Source organism: Musa acuminata, chromosome BXJ3-6, assembly GCF_036884655.1.
Source record: "Musa acuminata AAA Group cultivar baxijiao chromosome BXJ3-6, Cavendish_Baxijiao_AAA, whole genome shotgun sequence".
Taxonomy (NCBI): domain Eukaryota; kingdom Viridiplantae; phylum Streptophyta; class Magnoliopsida; order Zingiberales; family Musaceae; genus Musa; species Musa acuminata.
In genome coordinates, this window is record NC_088354.1 from 4,158,492 (window position 1) to 4,177,397 (window position 18,906).

Sequence of the window (18,906 nt, forward strand, 5' to 3'; positions counted from 1 at the left end):
GTGCTCAGGTTTGACTTCATAGACGTGTTCGGGTCCCACAATGGGATGTCTCACTGGGTCCCTGTCCACGGGGATAATGATGTGTCAGGACGTGTACATCACGTGCGATGAGTGACCACCTTGCCAAAAGTAAGTGACACACAAGCGTACCCACTGACCGCTCGCGTCCTCGAACGTTTCGGACAACGCGAAAGTAATCTTCTCCTACTAGCTCGTCAAGCAGTCGCTCAATTACCCGCCTTCTTGATCGTAAGAGCCAATGGGACCCACTACTTTCCCTTCTGTACGAAAGTGGGTCGGAGTTGCCCCATGCCTAAACGTTCCCCGAGACACCACCCGACTTTACATGCAGTTCGTCCGATTCGTCTTCTAGCCCGTCCTGTGAGACATGGGACCCGCATGTCTTTTCTGTGGGTCGAAGGTTTTCAGCCAATCAGAAGGCGGGTACGTGAGTCAACTTTTACGTTGTCGTAGGTTGACAAGAATACTGAGATCGCTCTTTGGTATCTCTTTCCTTCCGAGCCAAAACATTCGCAAAATAGACGCCTGTGGCACCGCCCGAAACACACAATAACCTCATCCGCAATGGAGCTCTTCGCGCCTCCCTACGGCCTCCTTTGCCTCCCGCACCACCGCTACCCCTTCACCGCCTCCTCCCCTCTTTTCCTCACCATCCCCAGAAAGTCTCTCCTCGCCTCCCGCTCCCCCATCTCCAATCCCGGTACTTGATCCGATTCTTGTCCTGTTCCTTCTTTTTCGGGGTTCAATTCGTTGTTGTCTTGGCGTTTCGTATCCATTTGGTCGCAAATCGAAACCCTAGGGATTTGTTTGTTTGGTTCTGGATCCAGGATTGGGCCGTTCTGGTGCTCGCCCGCTGCGGGCGATGGTCTCGGGCGAGGAGACCTCCGCGGCTGTCGTAGCCGATGATGCTGTGGCGAAGCCACTCGAAGGACCGTCCTCCTTCACGAACTCGTCCTCCCCAGGGGAAGAGAACCCTGATGGTGGTGGTGAAGCGATTGCTGAGGCTGTGGATGATCTTTTATCTAAGCTTAATGATCAGGTCCTCTCTCACGAACTTGGACCATGATTGTTTGTTTCTTTATGCTTATTATTGAGGAATAATGCTTTGATGGTGCTGATTTTAGGTATATATGCTAGCTTGGCTCTGGTAAACATTAGTTCTATGTACTCATACCTTCTAGGTTGAAGCTGATAGAAAGAAAAAGTATCTACTAGTCTTATGTCAAGGGTTCTGACCATGGCTACAGATAAGCAAAAATTGGATCATTAGTTGGTACTTCTATAGGGTACAGTGCTCAAGTTCTCACTGCTTTTGCTGACATTGATTGATACTCTTTTATCACGGACATGTTACTCAGTGTTGCTTTTGTAGACTTTTGTACTATGTTTTCCATTCAGCACCAAATTGTTTGAATCATCTTCTTTTTTGTGGACACTGAAGATATAAATGAACTGAACTGCAAAGGAAACGAGTACCATTTTCTCCCCTACATAAGGCTGTCAAATGTAAAAGCCACACTTGCAAATTTGCTTAATCGATTATCTCAAGAGGCATATCACAAAGTTACTACAATACATCATGATGGCTTACTGACATTGAGTTCTGTACTTCTCTTGTTATCATCAAATGCGACTTACATTTTATTTCTGGCTTGCACATAGTGCTGTTCTTGGCTAGAATAAGAGCTATGTTAGAAATACCTTATTACTTTGTAACATGGCAATAAAACTTTTTGGTTACTGAAACCTTCCATGTTTGCCTAATGATCTGTCTTTCTTAAACCCACTAACTACCGACAATTATCATAGCTTTTGCAAAGGCATTTATACTAAAATGATATTTTGAGATGGTATCAGTACAATCCATCGGTTTTAAATTCTTTGTACATTGTGGTATACTATAGACCCTGACTATCTGTTACCTAGGTCGGGTCAAAATGGAGAGAATGTGCCATTTCCATGGCTGGTTAATATTTATCTCAGAACTGGAATTTAAAGCTCCAACATGTCCTTCTATCTTGCTCTACAATGAGATTCATATTATTTAATGAACAAAATTATGAACTGTCATTTGGATAAGGAGATGGTTGTGCATGCTTTTTGTCATATAATTTTATTTATACAGACACAAATCTGGGATATGAATTTTTGAAGTCAAGAATTCTTATTTCAGAAATTAAGAATCTGCATGATTTGCTTTATTATCACCGAATAGTTTTCTGGTCTTATGGGCAATCAAAATGTCTAACCTGGAATTTGCCATTCGGTACCAACTCTCTTAATGCTTCTATTTTTTGGGAATTCTTTTTTTTCTCTAGTACTTTTTGGGATTGTTTATAGCTTTCCCAAATTATGTGATTGCTTATGATGCAGGTGGACTCTACCATCCTCTTCTATGGAGCTGTTGCACTGGTTGCATTGTGGGTTTCATCAACAATCATTTCTGTCATTGATTCCATCCCTGTGGTATGCTTTTCCATTTATGTTGCAGAAACACATGCCTAATAGTATTGTTGAACAAACTAGTTAATCTATCATTAGATCAATGATGCCAATACATGCTTTTTCTTTAAACAGTTCCCCAAGGTGCTGGAAGTTGTTGGCCTTGGCTACACAGTCTGGTTCAGCTCGCGATATCTGATCTTCAAGGTGAACTTTTGTTAACCGTTGGAGTTCTTTTCGTTTTTCTCCTGCTTCATGCTCTGCATAATAATCAGCCTGTTTGTGACCGAGGTGCAGGAAACTAGAGATGATTTTTTCTCAAAACTTGATGATCTCAAGGAGAAGATATTAGGACGTAGTGATGATTGAGAAATTCAGATAGCAATATTTTCATAAATAGCCTGTTGTTACATGTTATTTTAGTGGTTTACATTTCCAGACTTCCCTTTGTTGCATGTGTAGTCAATTCAAAGCGTCTGGATGTAAACTATGTCAACCATAGAAATGTATGTGGCTGTGATCAGGATTGGTACAAGATTGAGCCAAAGGTAAGTTATTCATTTACGATGAGTGATTATAATCTTTCACTACTTTTGGATGTTTTTACCATCTTCGAAAGAGAGAAGATTGACATAGGTGAAAGTGAGGCAAGCACCCAAAAGTTTAATGTCAATGTAACATTGTTCTGATAGGTAATTTTGGATAGTTGGCATAGTCTTAATGTAGATATAAAACTTAGCAATATGCACTTCTTGAGTATGAACTATTTGGTCATTTGAACATAATATTACTCCTGTATTTTGTTCTATAAGATAATTTGAGTTACATCATGTCAAAAAAGGCATACCTTTTATATCAATTAACTGGCAAAAATATAAATTGAGGGACTTTACTTTACTTTACATCATGGTTAAATATTCAATATATCTTTTCGACTGTCCATAAGCAGTTCACTTTTATGATTTGAGGGCTGCAATTATGTCTCTTAAGATATAAAATGCTACCTCTTCCTAGTGAAATTTTTGCTGTATCTCAACAAAGGCATATACATGTATCAGATGAATAAAGAAACACAGATGAAAACCAGCAGAAGAATCAGGAAGCTAGAAAAAGATTATTTGAAGACTTATTCATCCTTTTTTTTCCCCTTGCACATGTGTATGTACAGTCAAACCCTGAAACTTCAGAGAGAGAGAGAGAGAGAGAGAGAGAGTTGTTTATGGGGCCAAAATGTACCTGAAGCTGAATTCATATCTCAGAACTTGAATTGCCAGTGGAACAATCCTCCTGTCCATCTCAAGGCATTTAGCTGCTTCACTCCTCAACTCACTTGGTAGCTGCAAGCAGATCCAGTCCATTAGTGACCACACATCCTTGGCAAAATCAAGTAGGTACCAATCAAGCAGCTTAGGAATTGCCAACTTGTTTGGTGTGGATATACCAACAGCTGCTTGCAAATAATCCCTTTTGGCTGTTTCCAACTCATTCTCCACTTGTGCTGCTGTGTATACTCTCACCTTTAACAAAAGACAATTACAAGAATCAGTAAACTCATGAACAGTAGAAGAGACTGAAACTGTTTCATTCCTAACATTGACATCCCCTCTTGTTTCAGATCACTGTTCATTAAACCAGATATGGAAAATCAAACTTACAGCAGGGGATGACCAACTGCCACATGAGAGAGCAAAGGTAACCAGAGGTTCCCACCACTCCAATCCAAAGATGCCTCTTATTGGCATGGCACCATTTTTTGGTTCTTTAGGAGAGACCTTTAGGCATATTAAATGGGTCATTTTTAAATGGTTTATAAACAAGATTCCAAAAGTTTGAATAAGAGAAATACTTACATTCTTCCAGTAATATGGAAACCTCAATATGATATGCTCTATGGTAATTGCACCGAGGAAGTGGCCACCCACATTTATCACTGCCTGAAATTAGAAAAAGCAATGGTGAAATTGCATACATAATATGTTCACCATAAATAGCTTCTCATAAACATACTTCATTCTATATCTCTGAAAGAAAGTTAGAGATGAGGCAGAGAAGATCATACTTTTGTCATCAATGCAGCAATCATCTCAGGATTTGTCGGTATGCCTTGCTCAAGAAATGCCTAAGATCAAGAAATAAAACACAGAATTCAATCATAACAGAATGTAATTCCAGTGATTTCATGCAATTCATAGTTTGATTCGGATATAGAAGATTAGGTGGCAGACTAAACAGGGATTTGAGTTGACAACATACATTCATCATGCATGAGTTATAGATGTTGATCCAGAAAGCAAGCTTCTGCTGGTGTGTGAGCTCTGATAGGTCAACCGATTCAAGCTTTCTGAGTAAAACTCTGGAGTTGAGCAGATAGACTGTGATGAGAACCTCATACCACGTAAAAGCATAGTCAACCAACTTAAGAAGACACAGCTCACTTTAGCCTGCGCTTGAGAGATGCTGAAGCCGTAAGGTTTTGATGGTTCCAACTCACTTCGATCGATCGAAAGTTCTTATATGGACCGATGTCCCTTTTCCCGAATTCCGCACAGATACCATAAGGATCTTGGAAATCCTCCTCTACAGATCTTTCACAAGAAGCTGAAGTCGAAGGAGATGTCTCCATGCCATCTTCTATCTTCTTTGAACTCATCCGCAAGAAAATGTTCATCAGGCACTTCACGATATCCTCGGATAATTTGTTTGGAATCACTTCATCCGAAGCATAGTCTCTCTCTCTATCAGTCACTGCACATTCTGTCTAGATTGATGACCAAATTGCAATTAACAGATGCTCGAGGCTGACCGAATACTTCAGTTACTGTATGCATGAGCTTTAGAAGTGGAGAAAGCAATTTACCTGTGCATCAGCATGCTTTACCGGAGATCTCTTGCTGTTCCTACTAAAGTTAGTGATCCATTGATTCTCTTTGCCTCGCTTATCTTCATGAAAGGCTAAAGGAAATCTCTGTTTTTCCGGTGTGTTTTTTATGTTGGCAGAGTGGTCGAAGGAAAGCCCAAATCGTTCCATGCCTGAAGGTTTGCTGGTTTTGGAGCATTCGAAGAGGCGACCATCCAAGAACAAATTTGATTCACCTTCCTTGGATTGCTTGGAGGATGAGATGCAGATAGCTTCCTGATAAAGGCCTTGCCGAAACTTCACTACCTGTTCTTCAAGACGAGCCACTTCTTCTTCCAAGACTGCTACTTCGGCCAGAAGCTCAAGTGTCTTAATGGGAACGAAAAGAACAACATAAATGGAACTTCTCAATAAGCTCGACTGATTGGCTTAACAAATGAAAGCAGAAGAGAAGCTACATGTGAAGGGAGATATGGAGGAAGTCGGGGAAGTGCGCCCGAGGGTCTGGTGAAAGCCCTCTCCAAAGCTCTGTGGATGTTCTCTTCTTGTCTAAGCTTCTTCATTAGCTTGTCAACCTAAGATTGGAAGAAGAAACATAGCGCAACGCAAATTGATCGATACAGATTTAGTCGAATTAGAAGTGTATGAAGAAGAGCTGATACATCTTGTTGTAAAGCGATCTTCTTTTGTCTTCTAGACTGGCATCTGCTGAATCCTTCCTTTCTGTTCCCCTGCAGCTCGGTCTTCTTCTCCTCCTCCATTTCCTTCACCAACAAAAGATTTATAAGAACAAGCACGTGGAATCAGATAACGGAAGTATTGATTCTGCTGGCTAAGATTTGAGTGAATCAAAGAAACAACTGTTATTTCCATATCCGAGATGATTCCATTCCTCGAAGGAGAAGAAGTAACAGAAGAAAACGCAGAGCCCATGTCGAACTCTGATCCAAACCAAAACACAATCGAAGACGAATAAAATTCTCGAGAAAAACCAATCTTTATAGCAAAATCTCACAGCCGGCCTCAGAATCGAAATCCACGGCGCATCCGTACCGTGTGAATCAATGGCCTTAAAAGATCCCATTTTGGATTCAAAAAAGGAACGGAGAACTCTCGATTCAAGCAAAGGAGCCAACTTTCCGATGCAAACAGTAAGAGAATTCAAAGAGAACAGCAACCCGTCACAGATTGACTTCAAAGAAGACTACTTTATCGTGCGACGCTGTCCGGACTCTGGCATTCATCGCTCCCTCGTCTTCCACCTCTCTCCTCCTCCGCCGCTTACACCGACCGAAACCCTCCAAAGTCACTGAAAAGGAGCCGCGGCAGTGGAAAAGGCTGCAAAGCCGTGGCTCGCAACAAGCCAACACCGCTTCCCAGACACGACAGAACTATCTAAACAGCCAGCACAGCAGATACCAGAGCGACAGAACCAGCCAGCGAAGAGGAGTCAAAGAAGAGTCAAACTCGGGGATGCCATCTCACGCCAGCATCAGAGCGGGAAAATTGAATGTGAACCGGAAGAAAAAGAGGACACCATTAAATTAAGAGAAGAAGAAGAAGAAAGAAGATAGGTGGGAAGCGCTTCGCCTCTCGCCTGCAAGCTTCGGTTCTTGAAGCTATATGGCGACAAGGGTTTCTCTAATGTGCTGTCTTACGCCCACCGCGACGCACCGGACCGAAAGAATGGATGCATGATAGTTACGATGGCAGCGCACTGTAGCGTGGGAGCGTGGGACCGCGCAGGTTAGGGTGGGTTTTGCCACGCGGTCATTATTAGTTAACGTGCAGCCACCAGCTTTTGCTTCGTATGCTATGAGATTCCTCACCAAAGCAAAAGCGTGAAAGAGGAAGAGAAAACCATGTCATTTACTTCAGATGTTAACACTGGTCTCTTGGCTTCTTCTTCTTCTTCTTCTTCTGTTCCCTTCTACTGTTGCTTTTGCTGGCTCTGTGGTCTTTTAGTCATGGATCCAAAGGGACAGATCACAGCGAGACATGAAAGTGGAAGAGAACATACAGTGCAACCCTTGTGGTGTATAATCTGATCTCTTGTCTCCATCTTCTTTTTCTCTTCTCCGTGATCTTCTAGGCATGGAGGCGAAGGGAAAGACAGAGAACACGAGTTTGAACAGGCACGCCATGCATGAAACCTCCCTTTCCACCACGTCCATTTCCAACTCTGAGCTACAACTCCTACTACTATTCAAGTGACATGGATATTATAATACGTTGGGCACAAGCACCAACCTACAACTTGCCGTTGATGTTGCATGCATGCATGCCTGCCTTGGATGAACTCGGTTGGGTTTTCCTGCATCAAGGAATCAAGTGCAAAAGTCAGATTCCATCTAATCTCATCACGTCATTTGTTGTTGTTGTCGTCATTGTTGATGATCTTGAAGAGAAGGTTGCCTTCACATTCCTTCGATGTGGTTATCAAGAAAAAATTATTGAGAGTTACAATAGAAATGATAAAATAGATTGATGGGATCTTAGCATTGATCAAGACAGAAAACATCGATCACACTTGAACCACATTGGAACATTCGATTGAGATCAGTAGCATATATCATAAAAAATTCTCTCACAATCGAATGCTAATTCATTGGTTCTGTAGTTCTTTCTACCTCAAGCTCGGAACACTTCCTACAGGCTGATGACAAGCTAGTTTTGCACCGATCATTTGATGTCAATGTGCAAGAGTGCTGCACTTGCACTTATTTCACCAACCACATGACCTGTTCATGATAGATCAGTCCTCCCCATTTGTTTCCCAAGTCCAAAAGGACACATGAACTTCGATCCGGACATATGTTATATCAAAAGCAGCTCATAGCCTTCATTTCGATAATTAACAATCAATTGGTTAATTATCAAAATTGAATTTAAATATTTTGACTAATAATTTAGGTTAAATAAAGTTAATTGGTTATTTATCATATCAAACTCGGATGGTAACATTTAATATTAGAGGGCTTTGTAGAAAATGACTATTGTGGAGATGACTTATTACAATGTGCAGTCATTATTAAATTACAATTCACCTATACCGGTTATATCTGGGTTATGTTAGACATTGACAATAACGTTAAGCCCCTGAGTAAAAAAAATATAACACTCTAATTAATCCCACATCGGAAATAGACAAATTTAAAGTTAACTTATAAAAGTTTGATGAATATATTATTATTAATTTTGGTTTAAATATTTTGATTAATAATTTAGGTATGATGAACTTAATTAGCTTACTAGGCTCTTTGCAACAAAGATAAAATTATATATGTAAACCTCTAGTAAATAATTTTTATATTTAATCTTATAAATTTAAATTTATTTTTATATAAATTTTAAAAATATTTATAAATTAGTTATCTATCGAATCAGATTGTGATAATTGACAAAAGAGTTGACACAATATTAGACATAAATAGTCTTTATATATATATATATGTATATATATATATACATATATATATATACATATAAATACATACATATATATATATATATAAATACATACATATATATATATATATACATATTTATATATACATATATATGTATATATATATATATACATATATATATATATACATATATATATATATATATATATATATATATACATATATATATACATATATATATATATATACATATATATATATATATACATATATATATATACATATATATATATATATACATATATATATATACATATATATGTATATATATATACATGTATATATATATACATATATATATATATACATATATATATACATATATATATATATACATATATATATATATATAAATATATATATATATATATGTATATATGTATATATTGTATATAGTCTAATCAAGGTTTAGAAATTTAAGATGGTAAGAGAGATAATAATAAGAATTTAATAATTGTTCACCATTTTCTCTCCTCTCATCTCATTCTTTTGTTTTTTTATTATGGATTTCTGAGGGTTTTTAATATGCTATCTGATAAGGGTAAAGAACTGACTTTGACGTAACACCTCAAATTTGACGTAATACACCCCCCCCCACGTCGGACGCCCGGTACAGCGCTTTGCCACGAAAGCATTAACGACGACGCGACGCACGCCCATACCCACCGTACCCGAACAACCCCCTCGGCTGACCCTTCGCAGCCGGCCGAGGCAGGCAGAGGCGCCAGCTGACACCCCCATACCCTGCGGCAGCTCGGCTCTCCACGCAACGCCCACAGCGGCAACAGACGTCGTCAGAGGTACGGTCCTGTTCTAGCAGGATGGCACATCAGGTAACATCAACCCCCCTTATAAATACCCCCCCGGGTCCACACAAAGGGGGAGGGAAAGAAAAGACTCTCTCTCTCTCTCTCTCTCTCAACCAAGAGAACATTCCCTTCCGCTGACTTGATCGTCGGAGGGGTCGGGCCGAGCCACCGACCCGACCTGTGTGCAGGTACCCAGCCTCCGTCAACCCGGCTCGCCCAAGCGGACTCCTCGAGTAAGATCCTCCGCATCCGCCACCTCAAGCCCGATAAAGGGGGACACCTCTAATTCTAGGCATTTGGAGCCCAGAACCAGCCGTGTCAGCCCCAAAGTCGTGGCCCGAAAGTTATTTACCATAACAGATTGGCGCTAGAAGGAGGGCCGATCCAAATGTCAAGCGATCATCAAATTTACCCCGGCGGATCCTCAAATGCGGAGCTCCCCGCCTTAGGGGAACGGCGTGACGAAACCCGCGATGAACGTCCCGCAGCGGTGTCAGAACGCTATTGGCGGCTATTCAACGACCCGGGCTTGTCTCCCCCTGGCGGCGCGCCCGCCGACTCCTCGCAAGTGTCGCCCGAGGCCTTTCATGACCTCGCCCACCAGGTTCGAACTCTAACAAGCATGGTGCAGACCATTGTCTCCCAACGAACCCCTCCGTATACGACGAGGCCCTCGCAGCAACAGGAAACCCTCGCCCGGACCCACGCACCGCTCCCAGAGCTTCCGGGCTCGCCTCGAAACCCCACAACTCGACCGGGAGGCAGGGAAGCCGAGGACACGGCGAGCCGCCCCGAGCCGGAGGCCCCGACTGCTGATTCGACGAACGCCCTACGGGCCCAGCTGCGCCTTGTCAGTCAAAGGCTGGACGAGGTACAGCAGGAGGTTCGTAAGTCGAAAGAAGAACTCGGGACGGACAGACACCAAGGATCTCCGTTCACCCCCGAGATACAGGATCAGGCGATCCCGCCACACTTCCGCCTCCCTTCCCTGGACGCGTATGATGACGCAACCGACCCCGCGAACCACGTGGCCGCTTTTCGGGCCCAGATGGCGTTGTTCGGGACTTCAGACGCCCTGATGTGCCGGGCGTTCCCGACGACCTTGCGAGGACCAGCCCGCGCATGGTACAGCGGCCTGAAGTCAGGAACCGTCGCCTCCTTCGACCAGCTCGCCAAGGATTTTGAGCTTAACTTCCTAGCGTACGCCCGACCGAAGCCATCCATGGCGTTGCTCCTAGGGCTCAACCAGAAGGAGGACGAGCCCCTTTCTCACTTTGTGAACCGGTTTACGACGCAAATCCGTGGATTACCGGATGCTCACCCCTCTCTCTTGATGCAAGCCTTTATGACTGGTCTGCGGCCCTCCAGGTTCTTCTGGTCGCTTGTGGAGAGGCCCCCCGTCGCGGTCCCTGAGATGCTCCAACGGGCCAGCCAATTCATCGTCGCAGAAACCTGGATGATGGGAAAGCGAGAAGAACACAGAAAGGTCAAGTCGGAGCCGCCCCGACAGCAGCAACCCACCACCTCCCGGCGAAAGCTGGACAGGCCTGACCCCAGGCCCCCTCTTCCCGCCCTGAACTCTTCCCGGACGGAGATATTCCTACACGAAAAGGGGAAGGGGCTGCTCAGGGACCCCCACCCCATGAAGAACCCGCGAGAGCTCGCAGATCGCTCAAAGTACTACCGATTTCATCGACAGCACGGGCATGACACGGAGCAGTGTTACGAGCTGAAAAGACAAATCGAGGAGCTCATCCTCAGAGGCCATCTCGGCCAGTACCTCCGGCCGAGCAAAGAGCAGTTTCCTCGTCCAGAGGGCCCTGTTGAGCGACACATCGATGTCATAGCCGGGGGCCCCGCATCCGGAGGAAGTTCTATGTCGGGCAGGAAGGCCTACGCCCGGGCCGCCCCCGACGAAGCCTCGGGACGTGAGCCTGAGCCCGAGATCACCTTCCCAACCGGAGCCGCTGAGCGACCCCACCACGACGATGCCCTGGTAATATCGGCCAGGGTAGCCAACGCGCAAGTAAAAAGAATCATGGTCGACACGGGGAGCTCAGCCGACATACTCTACTTTGGCACCTTCCAGAAGCTGGCCCTAGCCAGGGAAAATTTAAGCCCTATGTGCTCGACACTCACCGGCTTCACGGGAGATTCGATATCACCTCTGGGAGCCATTACCCTCCCTCTGACTCTGGGAACCCCGTCGAAATCAAAGACGGTCATGACCACCTTTCTGGTAGTCGACCTTCCCACCGCATATAATGCCATACTTGGCCGGCCAACCCTCAACAAGGTCCGAGCCGTCGTCTCGACCTACTACCGGACCGTCAAGTTCCCGACTAGGGAGGGGGTCGGGGAAGTCACCGGAAGCCCCCAAGAGTCCAGGCGCTGCTACCTTACCTCCGTCTCTTTGGGCAAAAGGGCCAGGGGTGAATCGCCTCTAGAAGATCCCCGGGAGGCAAAGAGGCCGGCCCCTCACCCTGGGCCGAGGGGATCCACTGCTGACATCCCCTTACGGGAAGCACGACCGGATCAAACGGTCAAGGTCGGCTCAGAGCTACCCGAGCGAGAACTGGAACAGCTCGTCGGCCTTCTACGGGAGAATGCCGACATCTTCGCCTGGTCCCCATCGGACATGAAGGGAGTCGACCCCAAGGTAGCGGAGCATCATCTCAACATCCCACCTGACGCTCGACCGGTAAAGCAAAAACCCCGTCGCCACGCACCTGACCGGCAACGTGCCATACAAGAGGAGGTGGGCCGACTCTTGGCGGCAGGCTTCATAGAAGAGGCCAAGTATCCTCAGTGGTTGTCCAATGTAGTTCTCGTGAAAAAACACAATGGAAGCTGGAGGATGTGTGTTGACTACACTAGTCTCAACAGTGCGTGTCCTAAAGACTGCTACCCCCTCCCGAGGATCGACCAGCTGGTTGACGCAACAGCAGGGCACGCGCGCCTCTCTTTCATTGATGCCTATTCAGGATACAATCAGATCAGAATGGCGCCAGAAGACAGGGAACACACGGCTTTCCTCACCGATCAAGGGATATACTTTTACAGGGTCATGCCGTTCGGGTTGAAAAATGCCGGAGCTACATATCAGAGGACAGTAAACAAGATGTTTGCCCCCCAAATCGGGAGGAACATGGAAGTCTACGTGGACGACATGATTGTGAAAAGCAGAGAGGCCGGGACACACCTTGCCGACCTAGCCGAGGCCTTCGACACGCTACGCAAGTTCGGCATGCGGCTCAACCCCACGAAGTGCGCTTCCGGCGTCACCTCCGGGAAATTCCTGGGGTTCATTGTACACCAGAGAGGAATCGACGCCAACCCGGAGAAAGTACAGGCAATAATCGATATGCAGTCCCCCCGGATAGTTAAAGACCTGCAGCGACTCAACGGCAGACTCGTCGCCCTGTCTCGCTTCCTCGCCCGATCGGGCGATCGCTGCCTCCCTTTCTTCAAGGCGCTCAAAGACCCGAAAAACTTCCAATGGACGTCGGAATGCGAGGAGGCTTTGAAACAGATGAAGCAGCACTTGGCCACCCTCCCTCGACTCGCCTCTGTCTTCCCCGGCGAAAAGCTGGGGCTCTATCTGGCGGCCTCCCCATACGCGGTTAGCTCCGTCCTCGTCAAGGAAATCTCCGGCGCACAGCTCCCGATCTACTACGTCAGCCACGTCCTGAGTGGACCTGAGGAGCGTTACCCACCGATAGAAAAACTCGCACTCGCCCTGGTGCTCTCAGCCCGGAAGTTGCGCCCCTACTTCCAGGCACACTCGGTGGAAGTCGTCACCGACCAACCTCTCCGACAGATCTTAACAAAGTTCGATGTTGCAGGTCGGCTTCTCAGATGGGCGGTGGAGCTCGGAGAGCATGACATCAGCTACGTACCCAGGACCGCCATCAAGGCCCACGCGGTAGCCGACTTCATCGTGGAGCTAGCTCGGGTGGGCAAAGACCTCGAGCGAACTCCTGAGGCTTGGACCCTACACGTGGACGGCTCGGCCAACTCCGGGGGCGCCGGAGCTGGGCTGGTCCTTCTCGCCCCCGACGGACGCTCATTCGAGCGCTCCCTCCGCTTCGGGTTTAAAGCCACCAACAATGAGGCGGAGTACGAAGCGCTCCTAGCCGGATTGAGGCTGGCCCTCGAGATGCAGGTGGCCGCAATACACGTCCTCACTGACTCGCAACTCGTGGCCGAACAGCTCAGCGGAGGATACGAGGCTCGTGACGCAACCATGGCCAAATATTTGGCGCGGGTAAGGGATCTAACCACGAAATTCCCTTACTTTACATTGTCTAACGTTCCGAGGGAGGAGAACGCACGGGCCGACGCGCTCGCTAAGCTGGCGTCGAGACGAACCCCCGAAGCGTGGTCAGAGATAGAGGAGCTTCCCGCTCGCGCCATTGAGGTAGCTACCACGACCCCAGGCAGTGCGCCGACCACGTGGGTGCAAGAGCTGCTGCGCTTCAAGCGAGATGGAGCCCTCCCCACTCGACGAAGTCGCAGCTCGGCGTCTGCGCCGCACACACGCTTGGTACACCGAGGAAAGTGGCCGGCTGTACAGACGATCCTTCACCTACCCCCTCCTGAGGTGTTTGGAGCCTGACGATGCCCAGACCGTCCTGGCTGAAACTCACGAGGGGATCTGCGGCGAACACATTGGCGGGCGGACCCTGGCGCACAAGATACTTCGCCAATGCTACTACTGGCCAACCATGTGTCGAGACGCAAAAGCTTACGTGCAGCGGTGCAGCTCGTGCCAGCAACACGCCCGCGTGCCCCGACAACCTGCGGTCCCCCTCAGTCCCATCGACTACGCATGGCCATTCGCCCAGTGGGGACTGGACCTCCTCGGCCCCTTTCCACCGGCCTCTGGACAGCGGAAGTATATAATCGTGGGAGTAGATTACTTCACGAAGTGGGTCGAGGCCGAGCCGCTGGCTACGACGATGGAACACCAAATGGAGAAATTCGTCTGGAAAAACCTTGTGACCCGGTTCGGGTTGCCCAGAGCCATCGTCACCGACAACGGACCACAGTTCGTCGGCACGAGGTTCCAGGAGTTTTGCGCCGGTCATGGCATTCAGCTGAGGTTCAGTTCGGTAGCCCATCCTCAGACGAATGGGTTGGCCGAGTTGACCAACCGATCCATCCTGGATGGCCTCAGAAAAAGAGTATCCGCGGCCCGATCGACCTGGGCGGACGAGCTCCCTAGCGTGCTATGGTCACTGCGCACCACCCCCAAGGCCGCGACCGGAGAATCCCCCTATAGCTTGGCTTTCGGAACCGAGGTCGTCCTACCGCCCGAGATGACTGTCGCCACGCTTCGAACGAGGAACTATGACCAGGAGGCCTCGAACCAGGGACTTCGCGCCAACCTCGAAGTACTCGAGGAGCGACGTACTGACGCACACCTGAAAGCCCTCTCTTACCAGAGAGCCGTCGCAAGGGTCTACAATAGAAGGGTGCGACCTAGGCCAGTCAGGTTAGGCGATCTAGTCCTACGAAGAGCCGAAGTCAGCGACCCAACTCGGGCGAGGGGGAAGCTGGCTCCCAAGTGGGAGGGACCTTACCGGGTTACCGGCGTGGTTCGACCAGGTACTTATCGACTCACCACGATGGACGGTTCCTCTGTGCCGAGGACATGGAACGTCCAGAACCTTAAGAAGTTCTTCGTCTGAGGCCAATGCCCCAGCTCCCAAGTCGAATTTGTGCAATTCAATTTCCGGAGCTTAAAAGACGCTTTTATCCACGAAGAATGGGATTACAAGACTCAACTTTCAAAGCAGAAAGACGTATTGGAACGAAGTTTTCTTTATAAGGCAAGGTGTTACAACCGCAGCCAGACCCGAAGGTCACAAAAAGTACAAAGTACAGAAACTGCTCGGCTGAGCTGACCTCCGGGCCACCTTTACCGTCTGATCCTCCCATTCCATCATCAAAGGGAACTTCCTCCGGCATGTCCACATCCAAATCCTCAGGATGCGAGACAAACGGATCCGTCTCCACTTCCAGCCCGGGATGGCTCGTCTGGAACCGGCCAAGGGCGATCCGGTACCCGTACTCATAGGTAACCTGCCCCGACCGAGCCAGCCCGAGCTGGAAGCCCGGGGACTGTTTATAGGCCTCGATTATTTCCTTCTCCTTCTCCGGCCGTCGCTCCCGCTCGGCCACCAGGGCGTCGGAAGCCCCTTTCATGTCAGCCAGTGCGTCCTCCAACCGCTGGGTCAGGACGGCTGCCTCGCCTCGGGCCAAACGAGCCTCGGACTGAGCTCCCTCCAAGAGTCCCCGGAGATCGCTCGCTTTGCTCCTCCTCGGCCGCCTTCGCCTCGGACCTTAAGCGAAGGACGTCGGCCTCCAACGACGACACGCGCTTGTCGGCCATCGCCGCCTCAGCTCGGAGACGCGTCGCCTCCGCTTCGAGCTCTGAGGAGCGCTGCTCGGCCGCTGCAACCGCCTCCGGAGCCGCCCCGGCCCGAACCTCCTCGAGCTGCTTGCGCAACTCGGCATTGCGCTCGCACAAAATTCCTAGGGCCCGACCCGCATCGCGAACGCGGTCTGCTAGTGCCATCGCGTAGTGCTGGCCCTGCAAGAAGAAAGTCAGAACGATCCCCCGGAGCGCCACAAGTAGGAAGCCAACAGCGGGACACTTACCCACAACAGCGACTTCACCGACTTCCCGAGCAGGACGTCAGACGGCAGAGTATACATCTCGCGGGCCAGAACAGGGTGCAGCCCCCCTCGGACGAACGCGGCCGCGGTCTCCCCGTCAGCCCACACCCGGATCCCGTAGGTCAGCCCCCCCCAGCGGGCTACCAACCGGTCAGAGGGTTGGCCCTCAGAAAGCTCGCCCATCAGGCGCGCATGGTAGAAGTCATTCGGCGGCCCCGCGGAAAGGCGACACAAGTCCCGGATCAAGGGCTCTCGAGGCGCCTTCCCTGCAACCATGCTGCTCGAGCCTGCCTCGCCCCGACCTCGCCCTCCCCGCCTATCATACGAGCCCGACTCCGCCGCCTCTGCGCTCTCCTGAGCCCTTGGGGTATTCGGTTTCTTCGGCGCTGAAACCTTCGCCTTCTTTCGAGGACGGACGTCCTCGAGGTCTACTGGCGCCTCCCTAGTGCCGATGCTCGGGCCGACCTGGCGCCGCGGAGATACGGCAGACGAAAGACGTCCTCCGCGCACCACAGCAAGATTCACTATCTCTGCACGACCGCGGTCAGTATCCTAAAAAAGAAAAGCAAAACTGGAAGACCCACTGCCACCTCCTCAGGGCATACCTCGAGGTACGGGGCTCAAGCCCGCCTCGACCAACCACGCCTCGGTCATCTTTCGGATGACTCTGGAAGAAGGGAGGATCTCCTTCAATCTTCGAAGGGCCCGGAGCTCCCCCTCGTCCAAGGCCGGGGCAGTATTATCGACTGCGCGCGCCGCCCATCGGAGCCCGAAGCTCCAACTCTTCGGATGGCAGACGTAGAAGTAACGCTCCTTCCACCCCTTGTTGCTGGAAGGAGCCCCACTGACACGAAAACCCGGTCGGGCGGACAAATAATAGCCCCCCGACCCTCTGGATAGACGGAAACAGGAGAGGAAAAGGGACCGACTCGGAGTAATCTGGGCGTAGTAGCATTCCCCGAGGAACGCTACCAGATAGCGCCAAGAATTCGGCGCCATCTGAGAAGGAGAAATGCGCCACCACGCGACGCAGGCAGTAATGACGGGGTGGAACGGAAGGCGCAACCCGGCCTCAAGGGCATCTACTTTTAGGGCAAAGCCCTTGGGTATAGGGTCATACGCCCGTTGCCCCGGCTCAGGGGCAATAAGCGTGAACTCCGCCGGGACACTGTAACGGTCCCGGAGAAGGCCGAGCGACGACTCGCTCACGGTGGAGTCGAGGTCATGCGGCCACATAAGCGATTCGAGGGCCTTGGTGGCCCTTTCCTCGGACGACGAGCGGGAGCTCGCCAACGCCACCTCTTCACCGGCAGCACCAGAAAGAGGAGGCGGAGAAGGAGAGGACGAAGTAGGGGAAACCATCCTTACCGAAGCTTTTGGGAAGGAAGGGCGGCTGAAGAAGTACCGGGTTAGGACACCCAAGGAAGGGATTTAAGCAAAAGCAGGTACCAAGAGGTGAAAGGGACGGACGGAGCACTACTTATAGCCTGTTTCCCATCGAAACGGCGACCTTTCCCCTCCTGAGCCGCGCTGCGAAGATGCAAAAGTCGCATCGCCATAACTTCGGCCGGGGAGGCTCTTAATTGTCGCACGGTGCGAAGTACGGAGCCCCCAATCACATCAACCTCGAATACCGACGACGCCCAAAAGGCATGGCCCTTTGACCTTCCCCAGGCAAAGGGCCATCCGGCTGCCCACGCCCGCTCAGCGGTCAAAATGGCCGAACGATAACCGAAAGTCAGGTATCGCTCCGGTCACGTTACGCCCGGGGCCATCACCTCGGTCGCCGCCCACCTACACCGAGCGCCTCGGTCGAGCCACCCCGAGTCACACCAGCGCGGTCACCCCGCCTGCGTTGTGCTCCTCGGCTCTCCGGCTCTGAGCCGCCCCGAGTCACACCAGCGCGGTCACCCCGCCTGCGCTGTGCTCCTCGGCTCCCCGGCTGCGCTGTGCTCCTCGGCTCTCCGGCTCTGCGCCACCCCGAGTCACACCAGCGCGGTCACCCCGCCTACGCTGTGCTCCTCGGCTCCCCGGCTCTGCGTCGCCCCGAGTCACACCAGCGCGGTCACCCCGCCTGCGTTGTGCTCCTCGGCTCTCCGGCTCTGCGCCACCCCGAGTCACACCAGCGCGGTCACCCCGCCTGCGTTGTGCTCCTCGACTCCCCGGCTCTGCGCCGCCCCGAGTCACACCAGCGCGGTCACCCCGCCTGCGTTGTGCTCCTCGGCTCCCCGGCTCTGCGCCGCCCCGAGTCACACCAGCGTGATCACCCCGCCTGCGTTGTGCTCCTCGGCTCTCCGGCTCTGCGCCGCCCCGAGTCACACCAGCGCGGTCACCCCGCCTGCGTTGTGCTCCTCGGCTCTCCGGCTCTGCGCCACCCCGAGGCACACCAGCGCGGCAACCTCGCCTGCGTTGTGCTCCTCGGCTCTCCGGCTCTGCGCCACCCCGAGGCACACCAGCGCGGTCACCCCACCTGCGTTGTGCTCCTCGGCTCTCCGGCTCTGCGCCACCCCGAGGCACACCAGCGCGGTCACCCCGCCTGCGTTGTGCTCCTCGGTTCTCCGGCACTGCGCCACCCGAGTCCCACCGGCGCGGTCACCCCGCCCGCGTTGTGTTCCTCGGTCCT

At 50.2% G+C, this 18,906-nt stretch overlaps 3 protein-coding genes across 4 annotated transcripts; 2 read left to right on the top strand and 1 right to left on the bottom strand.

Moving 5' to 3' along the window:
• Window positions 1-527: 527 nt before the first annotated feature.
• On the top strand, window positions 528-3,027 carry LOC135639537 (protein CURVATURE THYLAKOID 1D, chloroplastic-like). Its single transcript, XM_065153328.1, has 5 exons — window positions 528-721; window positions 849-1,060; window positions 2,395-2,487; window positions 2,599-2,670; window positions 2,761-3,027. The coding sequence occupies exons 1-5, from the start codon at window positions 586-588 to the stop codon at window positions 2,830-2,832; spliced, it is 585 nt and encodes a 194-aa protein (XP_065009400.1). The 5' UTR covers window positions 528-585; the 3' UTR covers window positions 2,833-3,027.
• Window positions 2,565-6,706, bottom strand: LOC135639536 (uncharacterized). 2 transcript variants are annotated; one of them, XM_065153325.1, is made up of 11 exons: window positions 6,529-6,705; window positions 5,983-6,084; window positions 5,779-5,895; window positions 5,321-5,689; window positions 4,899-5,221; window positions 4,717-4,816; window positions 4,523-4,582; window positions 4,314-4,397; window positions 4,119-4,235; window positions 3,700-3,980; window positions 2,565-2,723 (listed from the first exon to the last, which is right to left on the bottom strand). In XM_065153325.1, the coding sequence occupies exons 1-11, from the start codon at window positions 6,562-6,564 to the stop codon at window positions 2,717-2,719; spliced, it is 1,596 nt and encodes a 531-aa protein (XP_065009397.1). In that variant the 5' UTR covers window positions 6,565-6,705; the 3' UTR covers window positions 2,565-2,716. The 2 variants fall into 2 exon arrangements, with proteins under 2 accessions (XP_065009397.1, XP_065009396.1); XM_065153324.1 differs by lacking the exon at window positions 2,565-2,723 and having other exon boundaries at window positions 3,670-3,980; window positions 6,529-6,706.
• Window positions 6,707-9,987: 3,281 nt separating this feature from the next.
• On the top strand, window positions 9,988-14,217 carry LOC135640723 (uncharacterized). Its single transcript, XM_065155432.1, has one exon. The coding sequence runs from the start codon at window positions 9,988-9,990 to the stop codon at window positions 14,215-14,217; it is 4,230 nt and encodes a 1,409-aa protein (XP_065011504.1).
• Window positions 14,218-18,906: the final 4,689 nt, after the last annotated feature.

Bases quoted from the DNA above. Each gene is read 5' to 3' on its own strand.
- LOC135639536 (XM_065153324.1), bottom strand. From the start codon at position 6,564: ATGAATGCCAGAGTCCGGACAGCGTCGCACGATAAA. The intron at 5,222-5,320 runs GTAAATTGCTTT...TCATCAATCTAG, and splicing joins TAAAGCATGCTGATGCACAG to ACAGAATGTGCAGTGACTGA. The intron at 4,398-4,522 runs GTATGATCTTCT...TTCTAATTTCAG, and splicing joins TTGCTGCATTGATGACAAAA to GCAGTGATAAATGTGGGTGG.
- LOC135639537 (XM_065153328.1), top strand. From the start codon at position 586: ATGGAGCTCTTCGCGCCTCCCTACGGCCTCCTTTGCCTCCCGCACCAC. The intron at 722-848 runs GTACTTGATCCG...TTCTGGATCCAG, and splicing joins CTCCCCCATCTCCAATCCCG to GATTGGGCCGTTCTGGTGCT. The intron at 2,671-2,760 runs GTGAACTTTTGT...ACCGAGGTGCAG, and splicing joins CGCGATATCTGATCTTCAAG to GAAACTAGAGATGATTTTTT.
- LOC135640723 (XM_065155432.1), top strand. From the start codon at position 9,988: ATGTCAAGCGATCATCAAATTTACCCCGGCGGATCCTCAAATGCGGAG.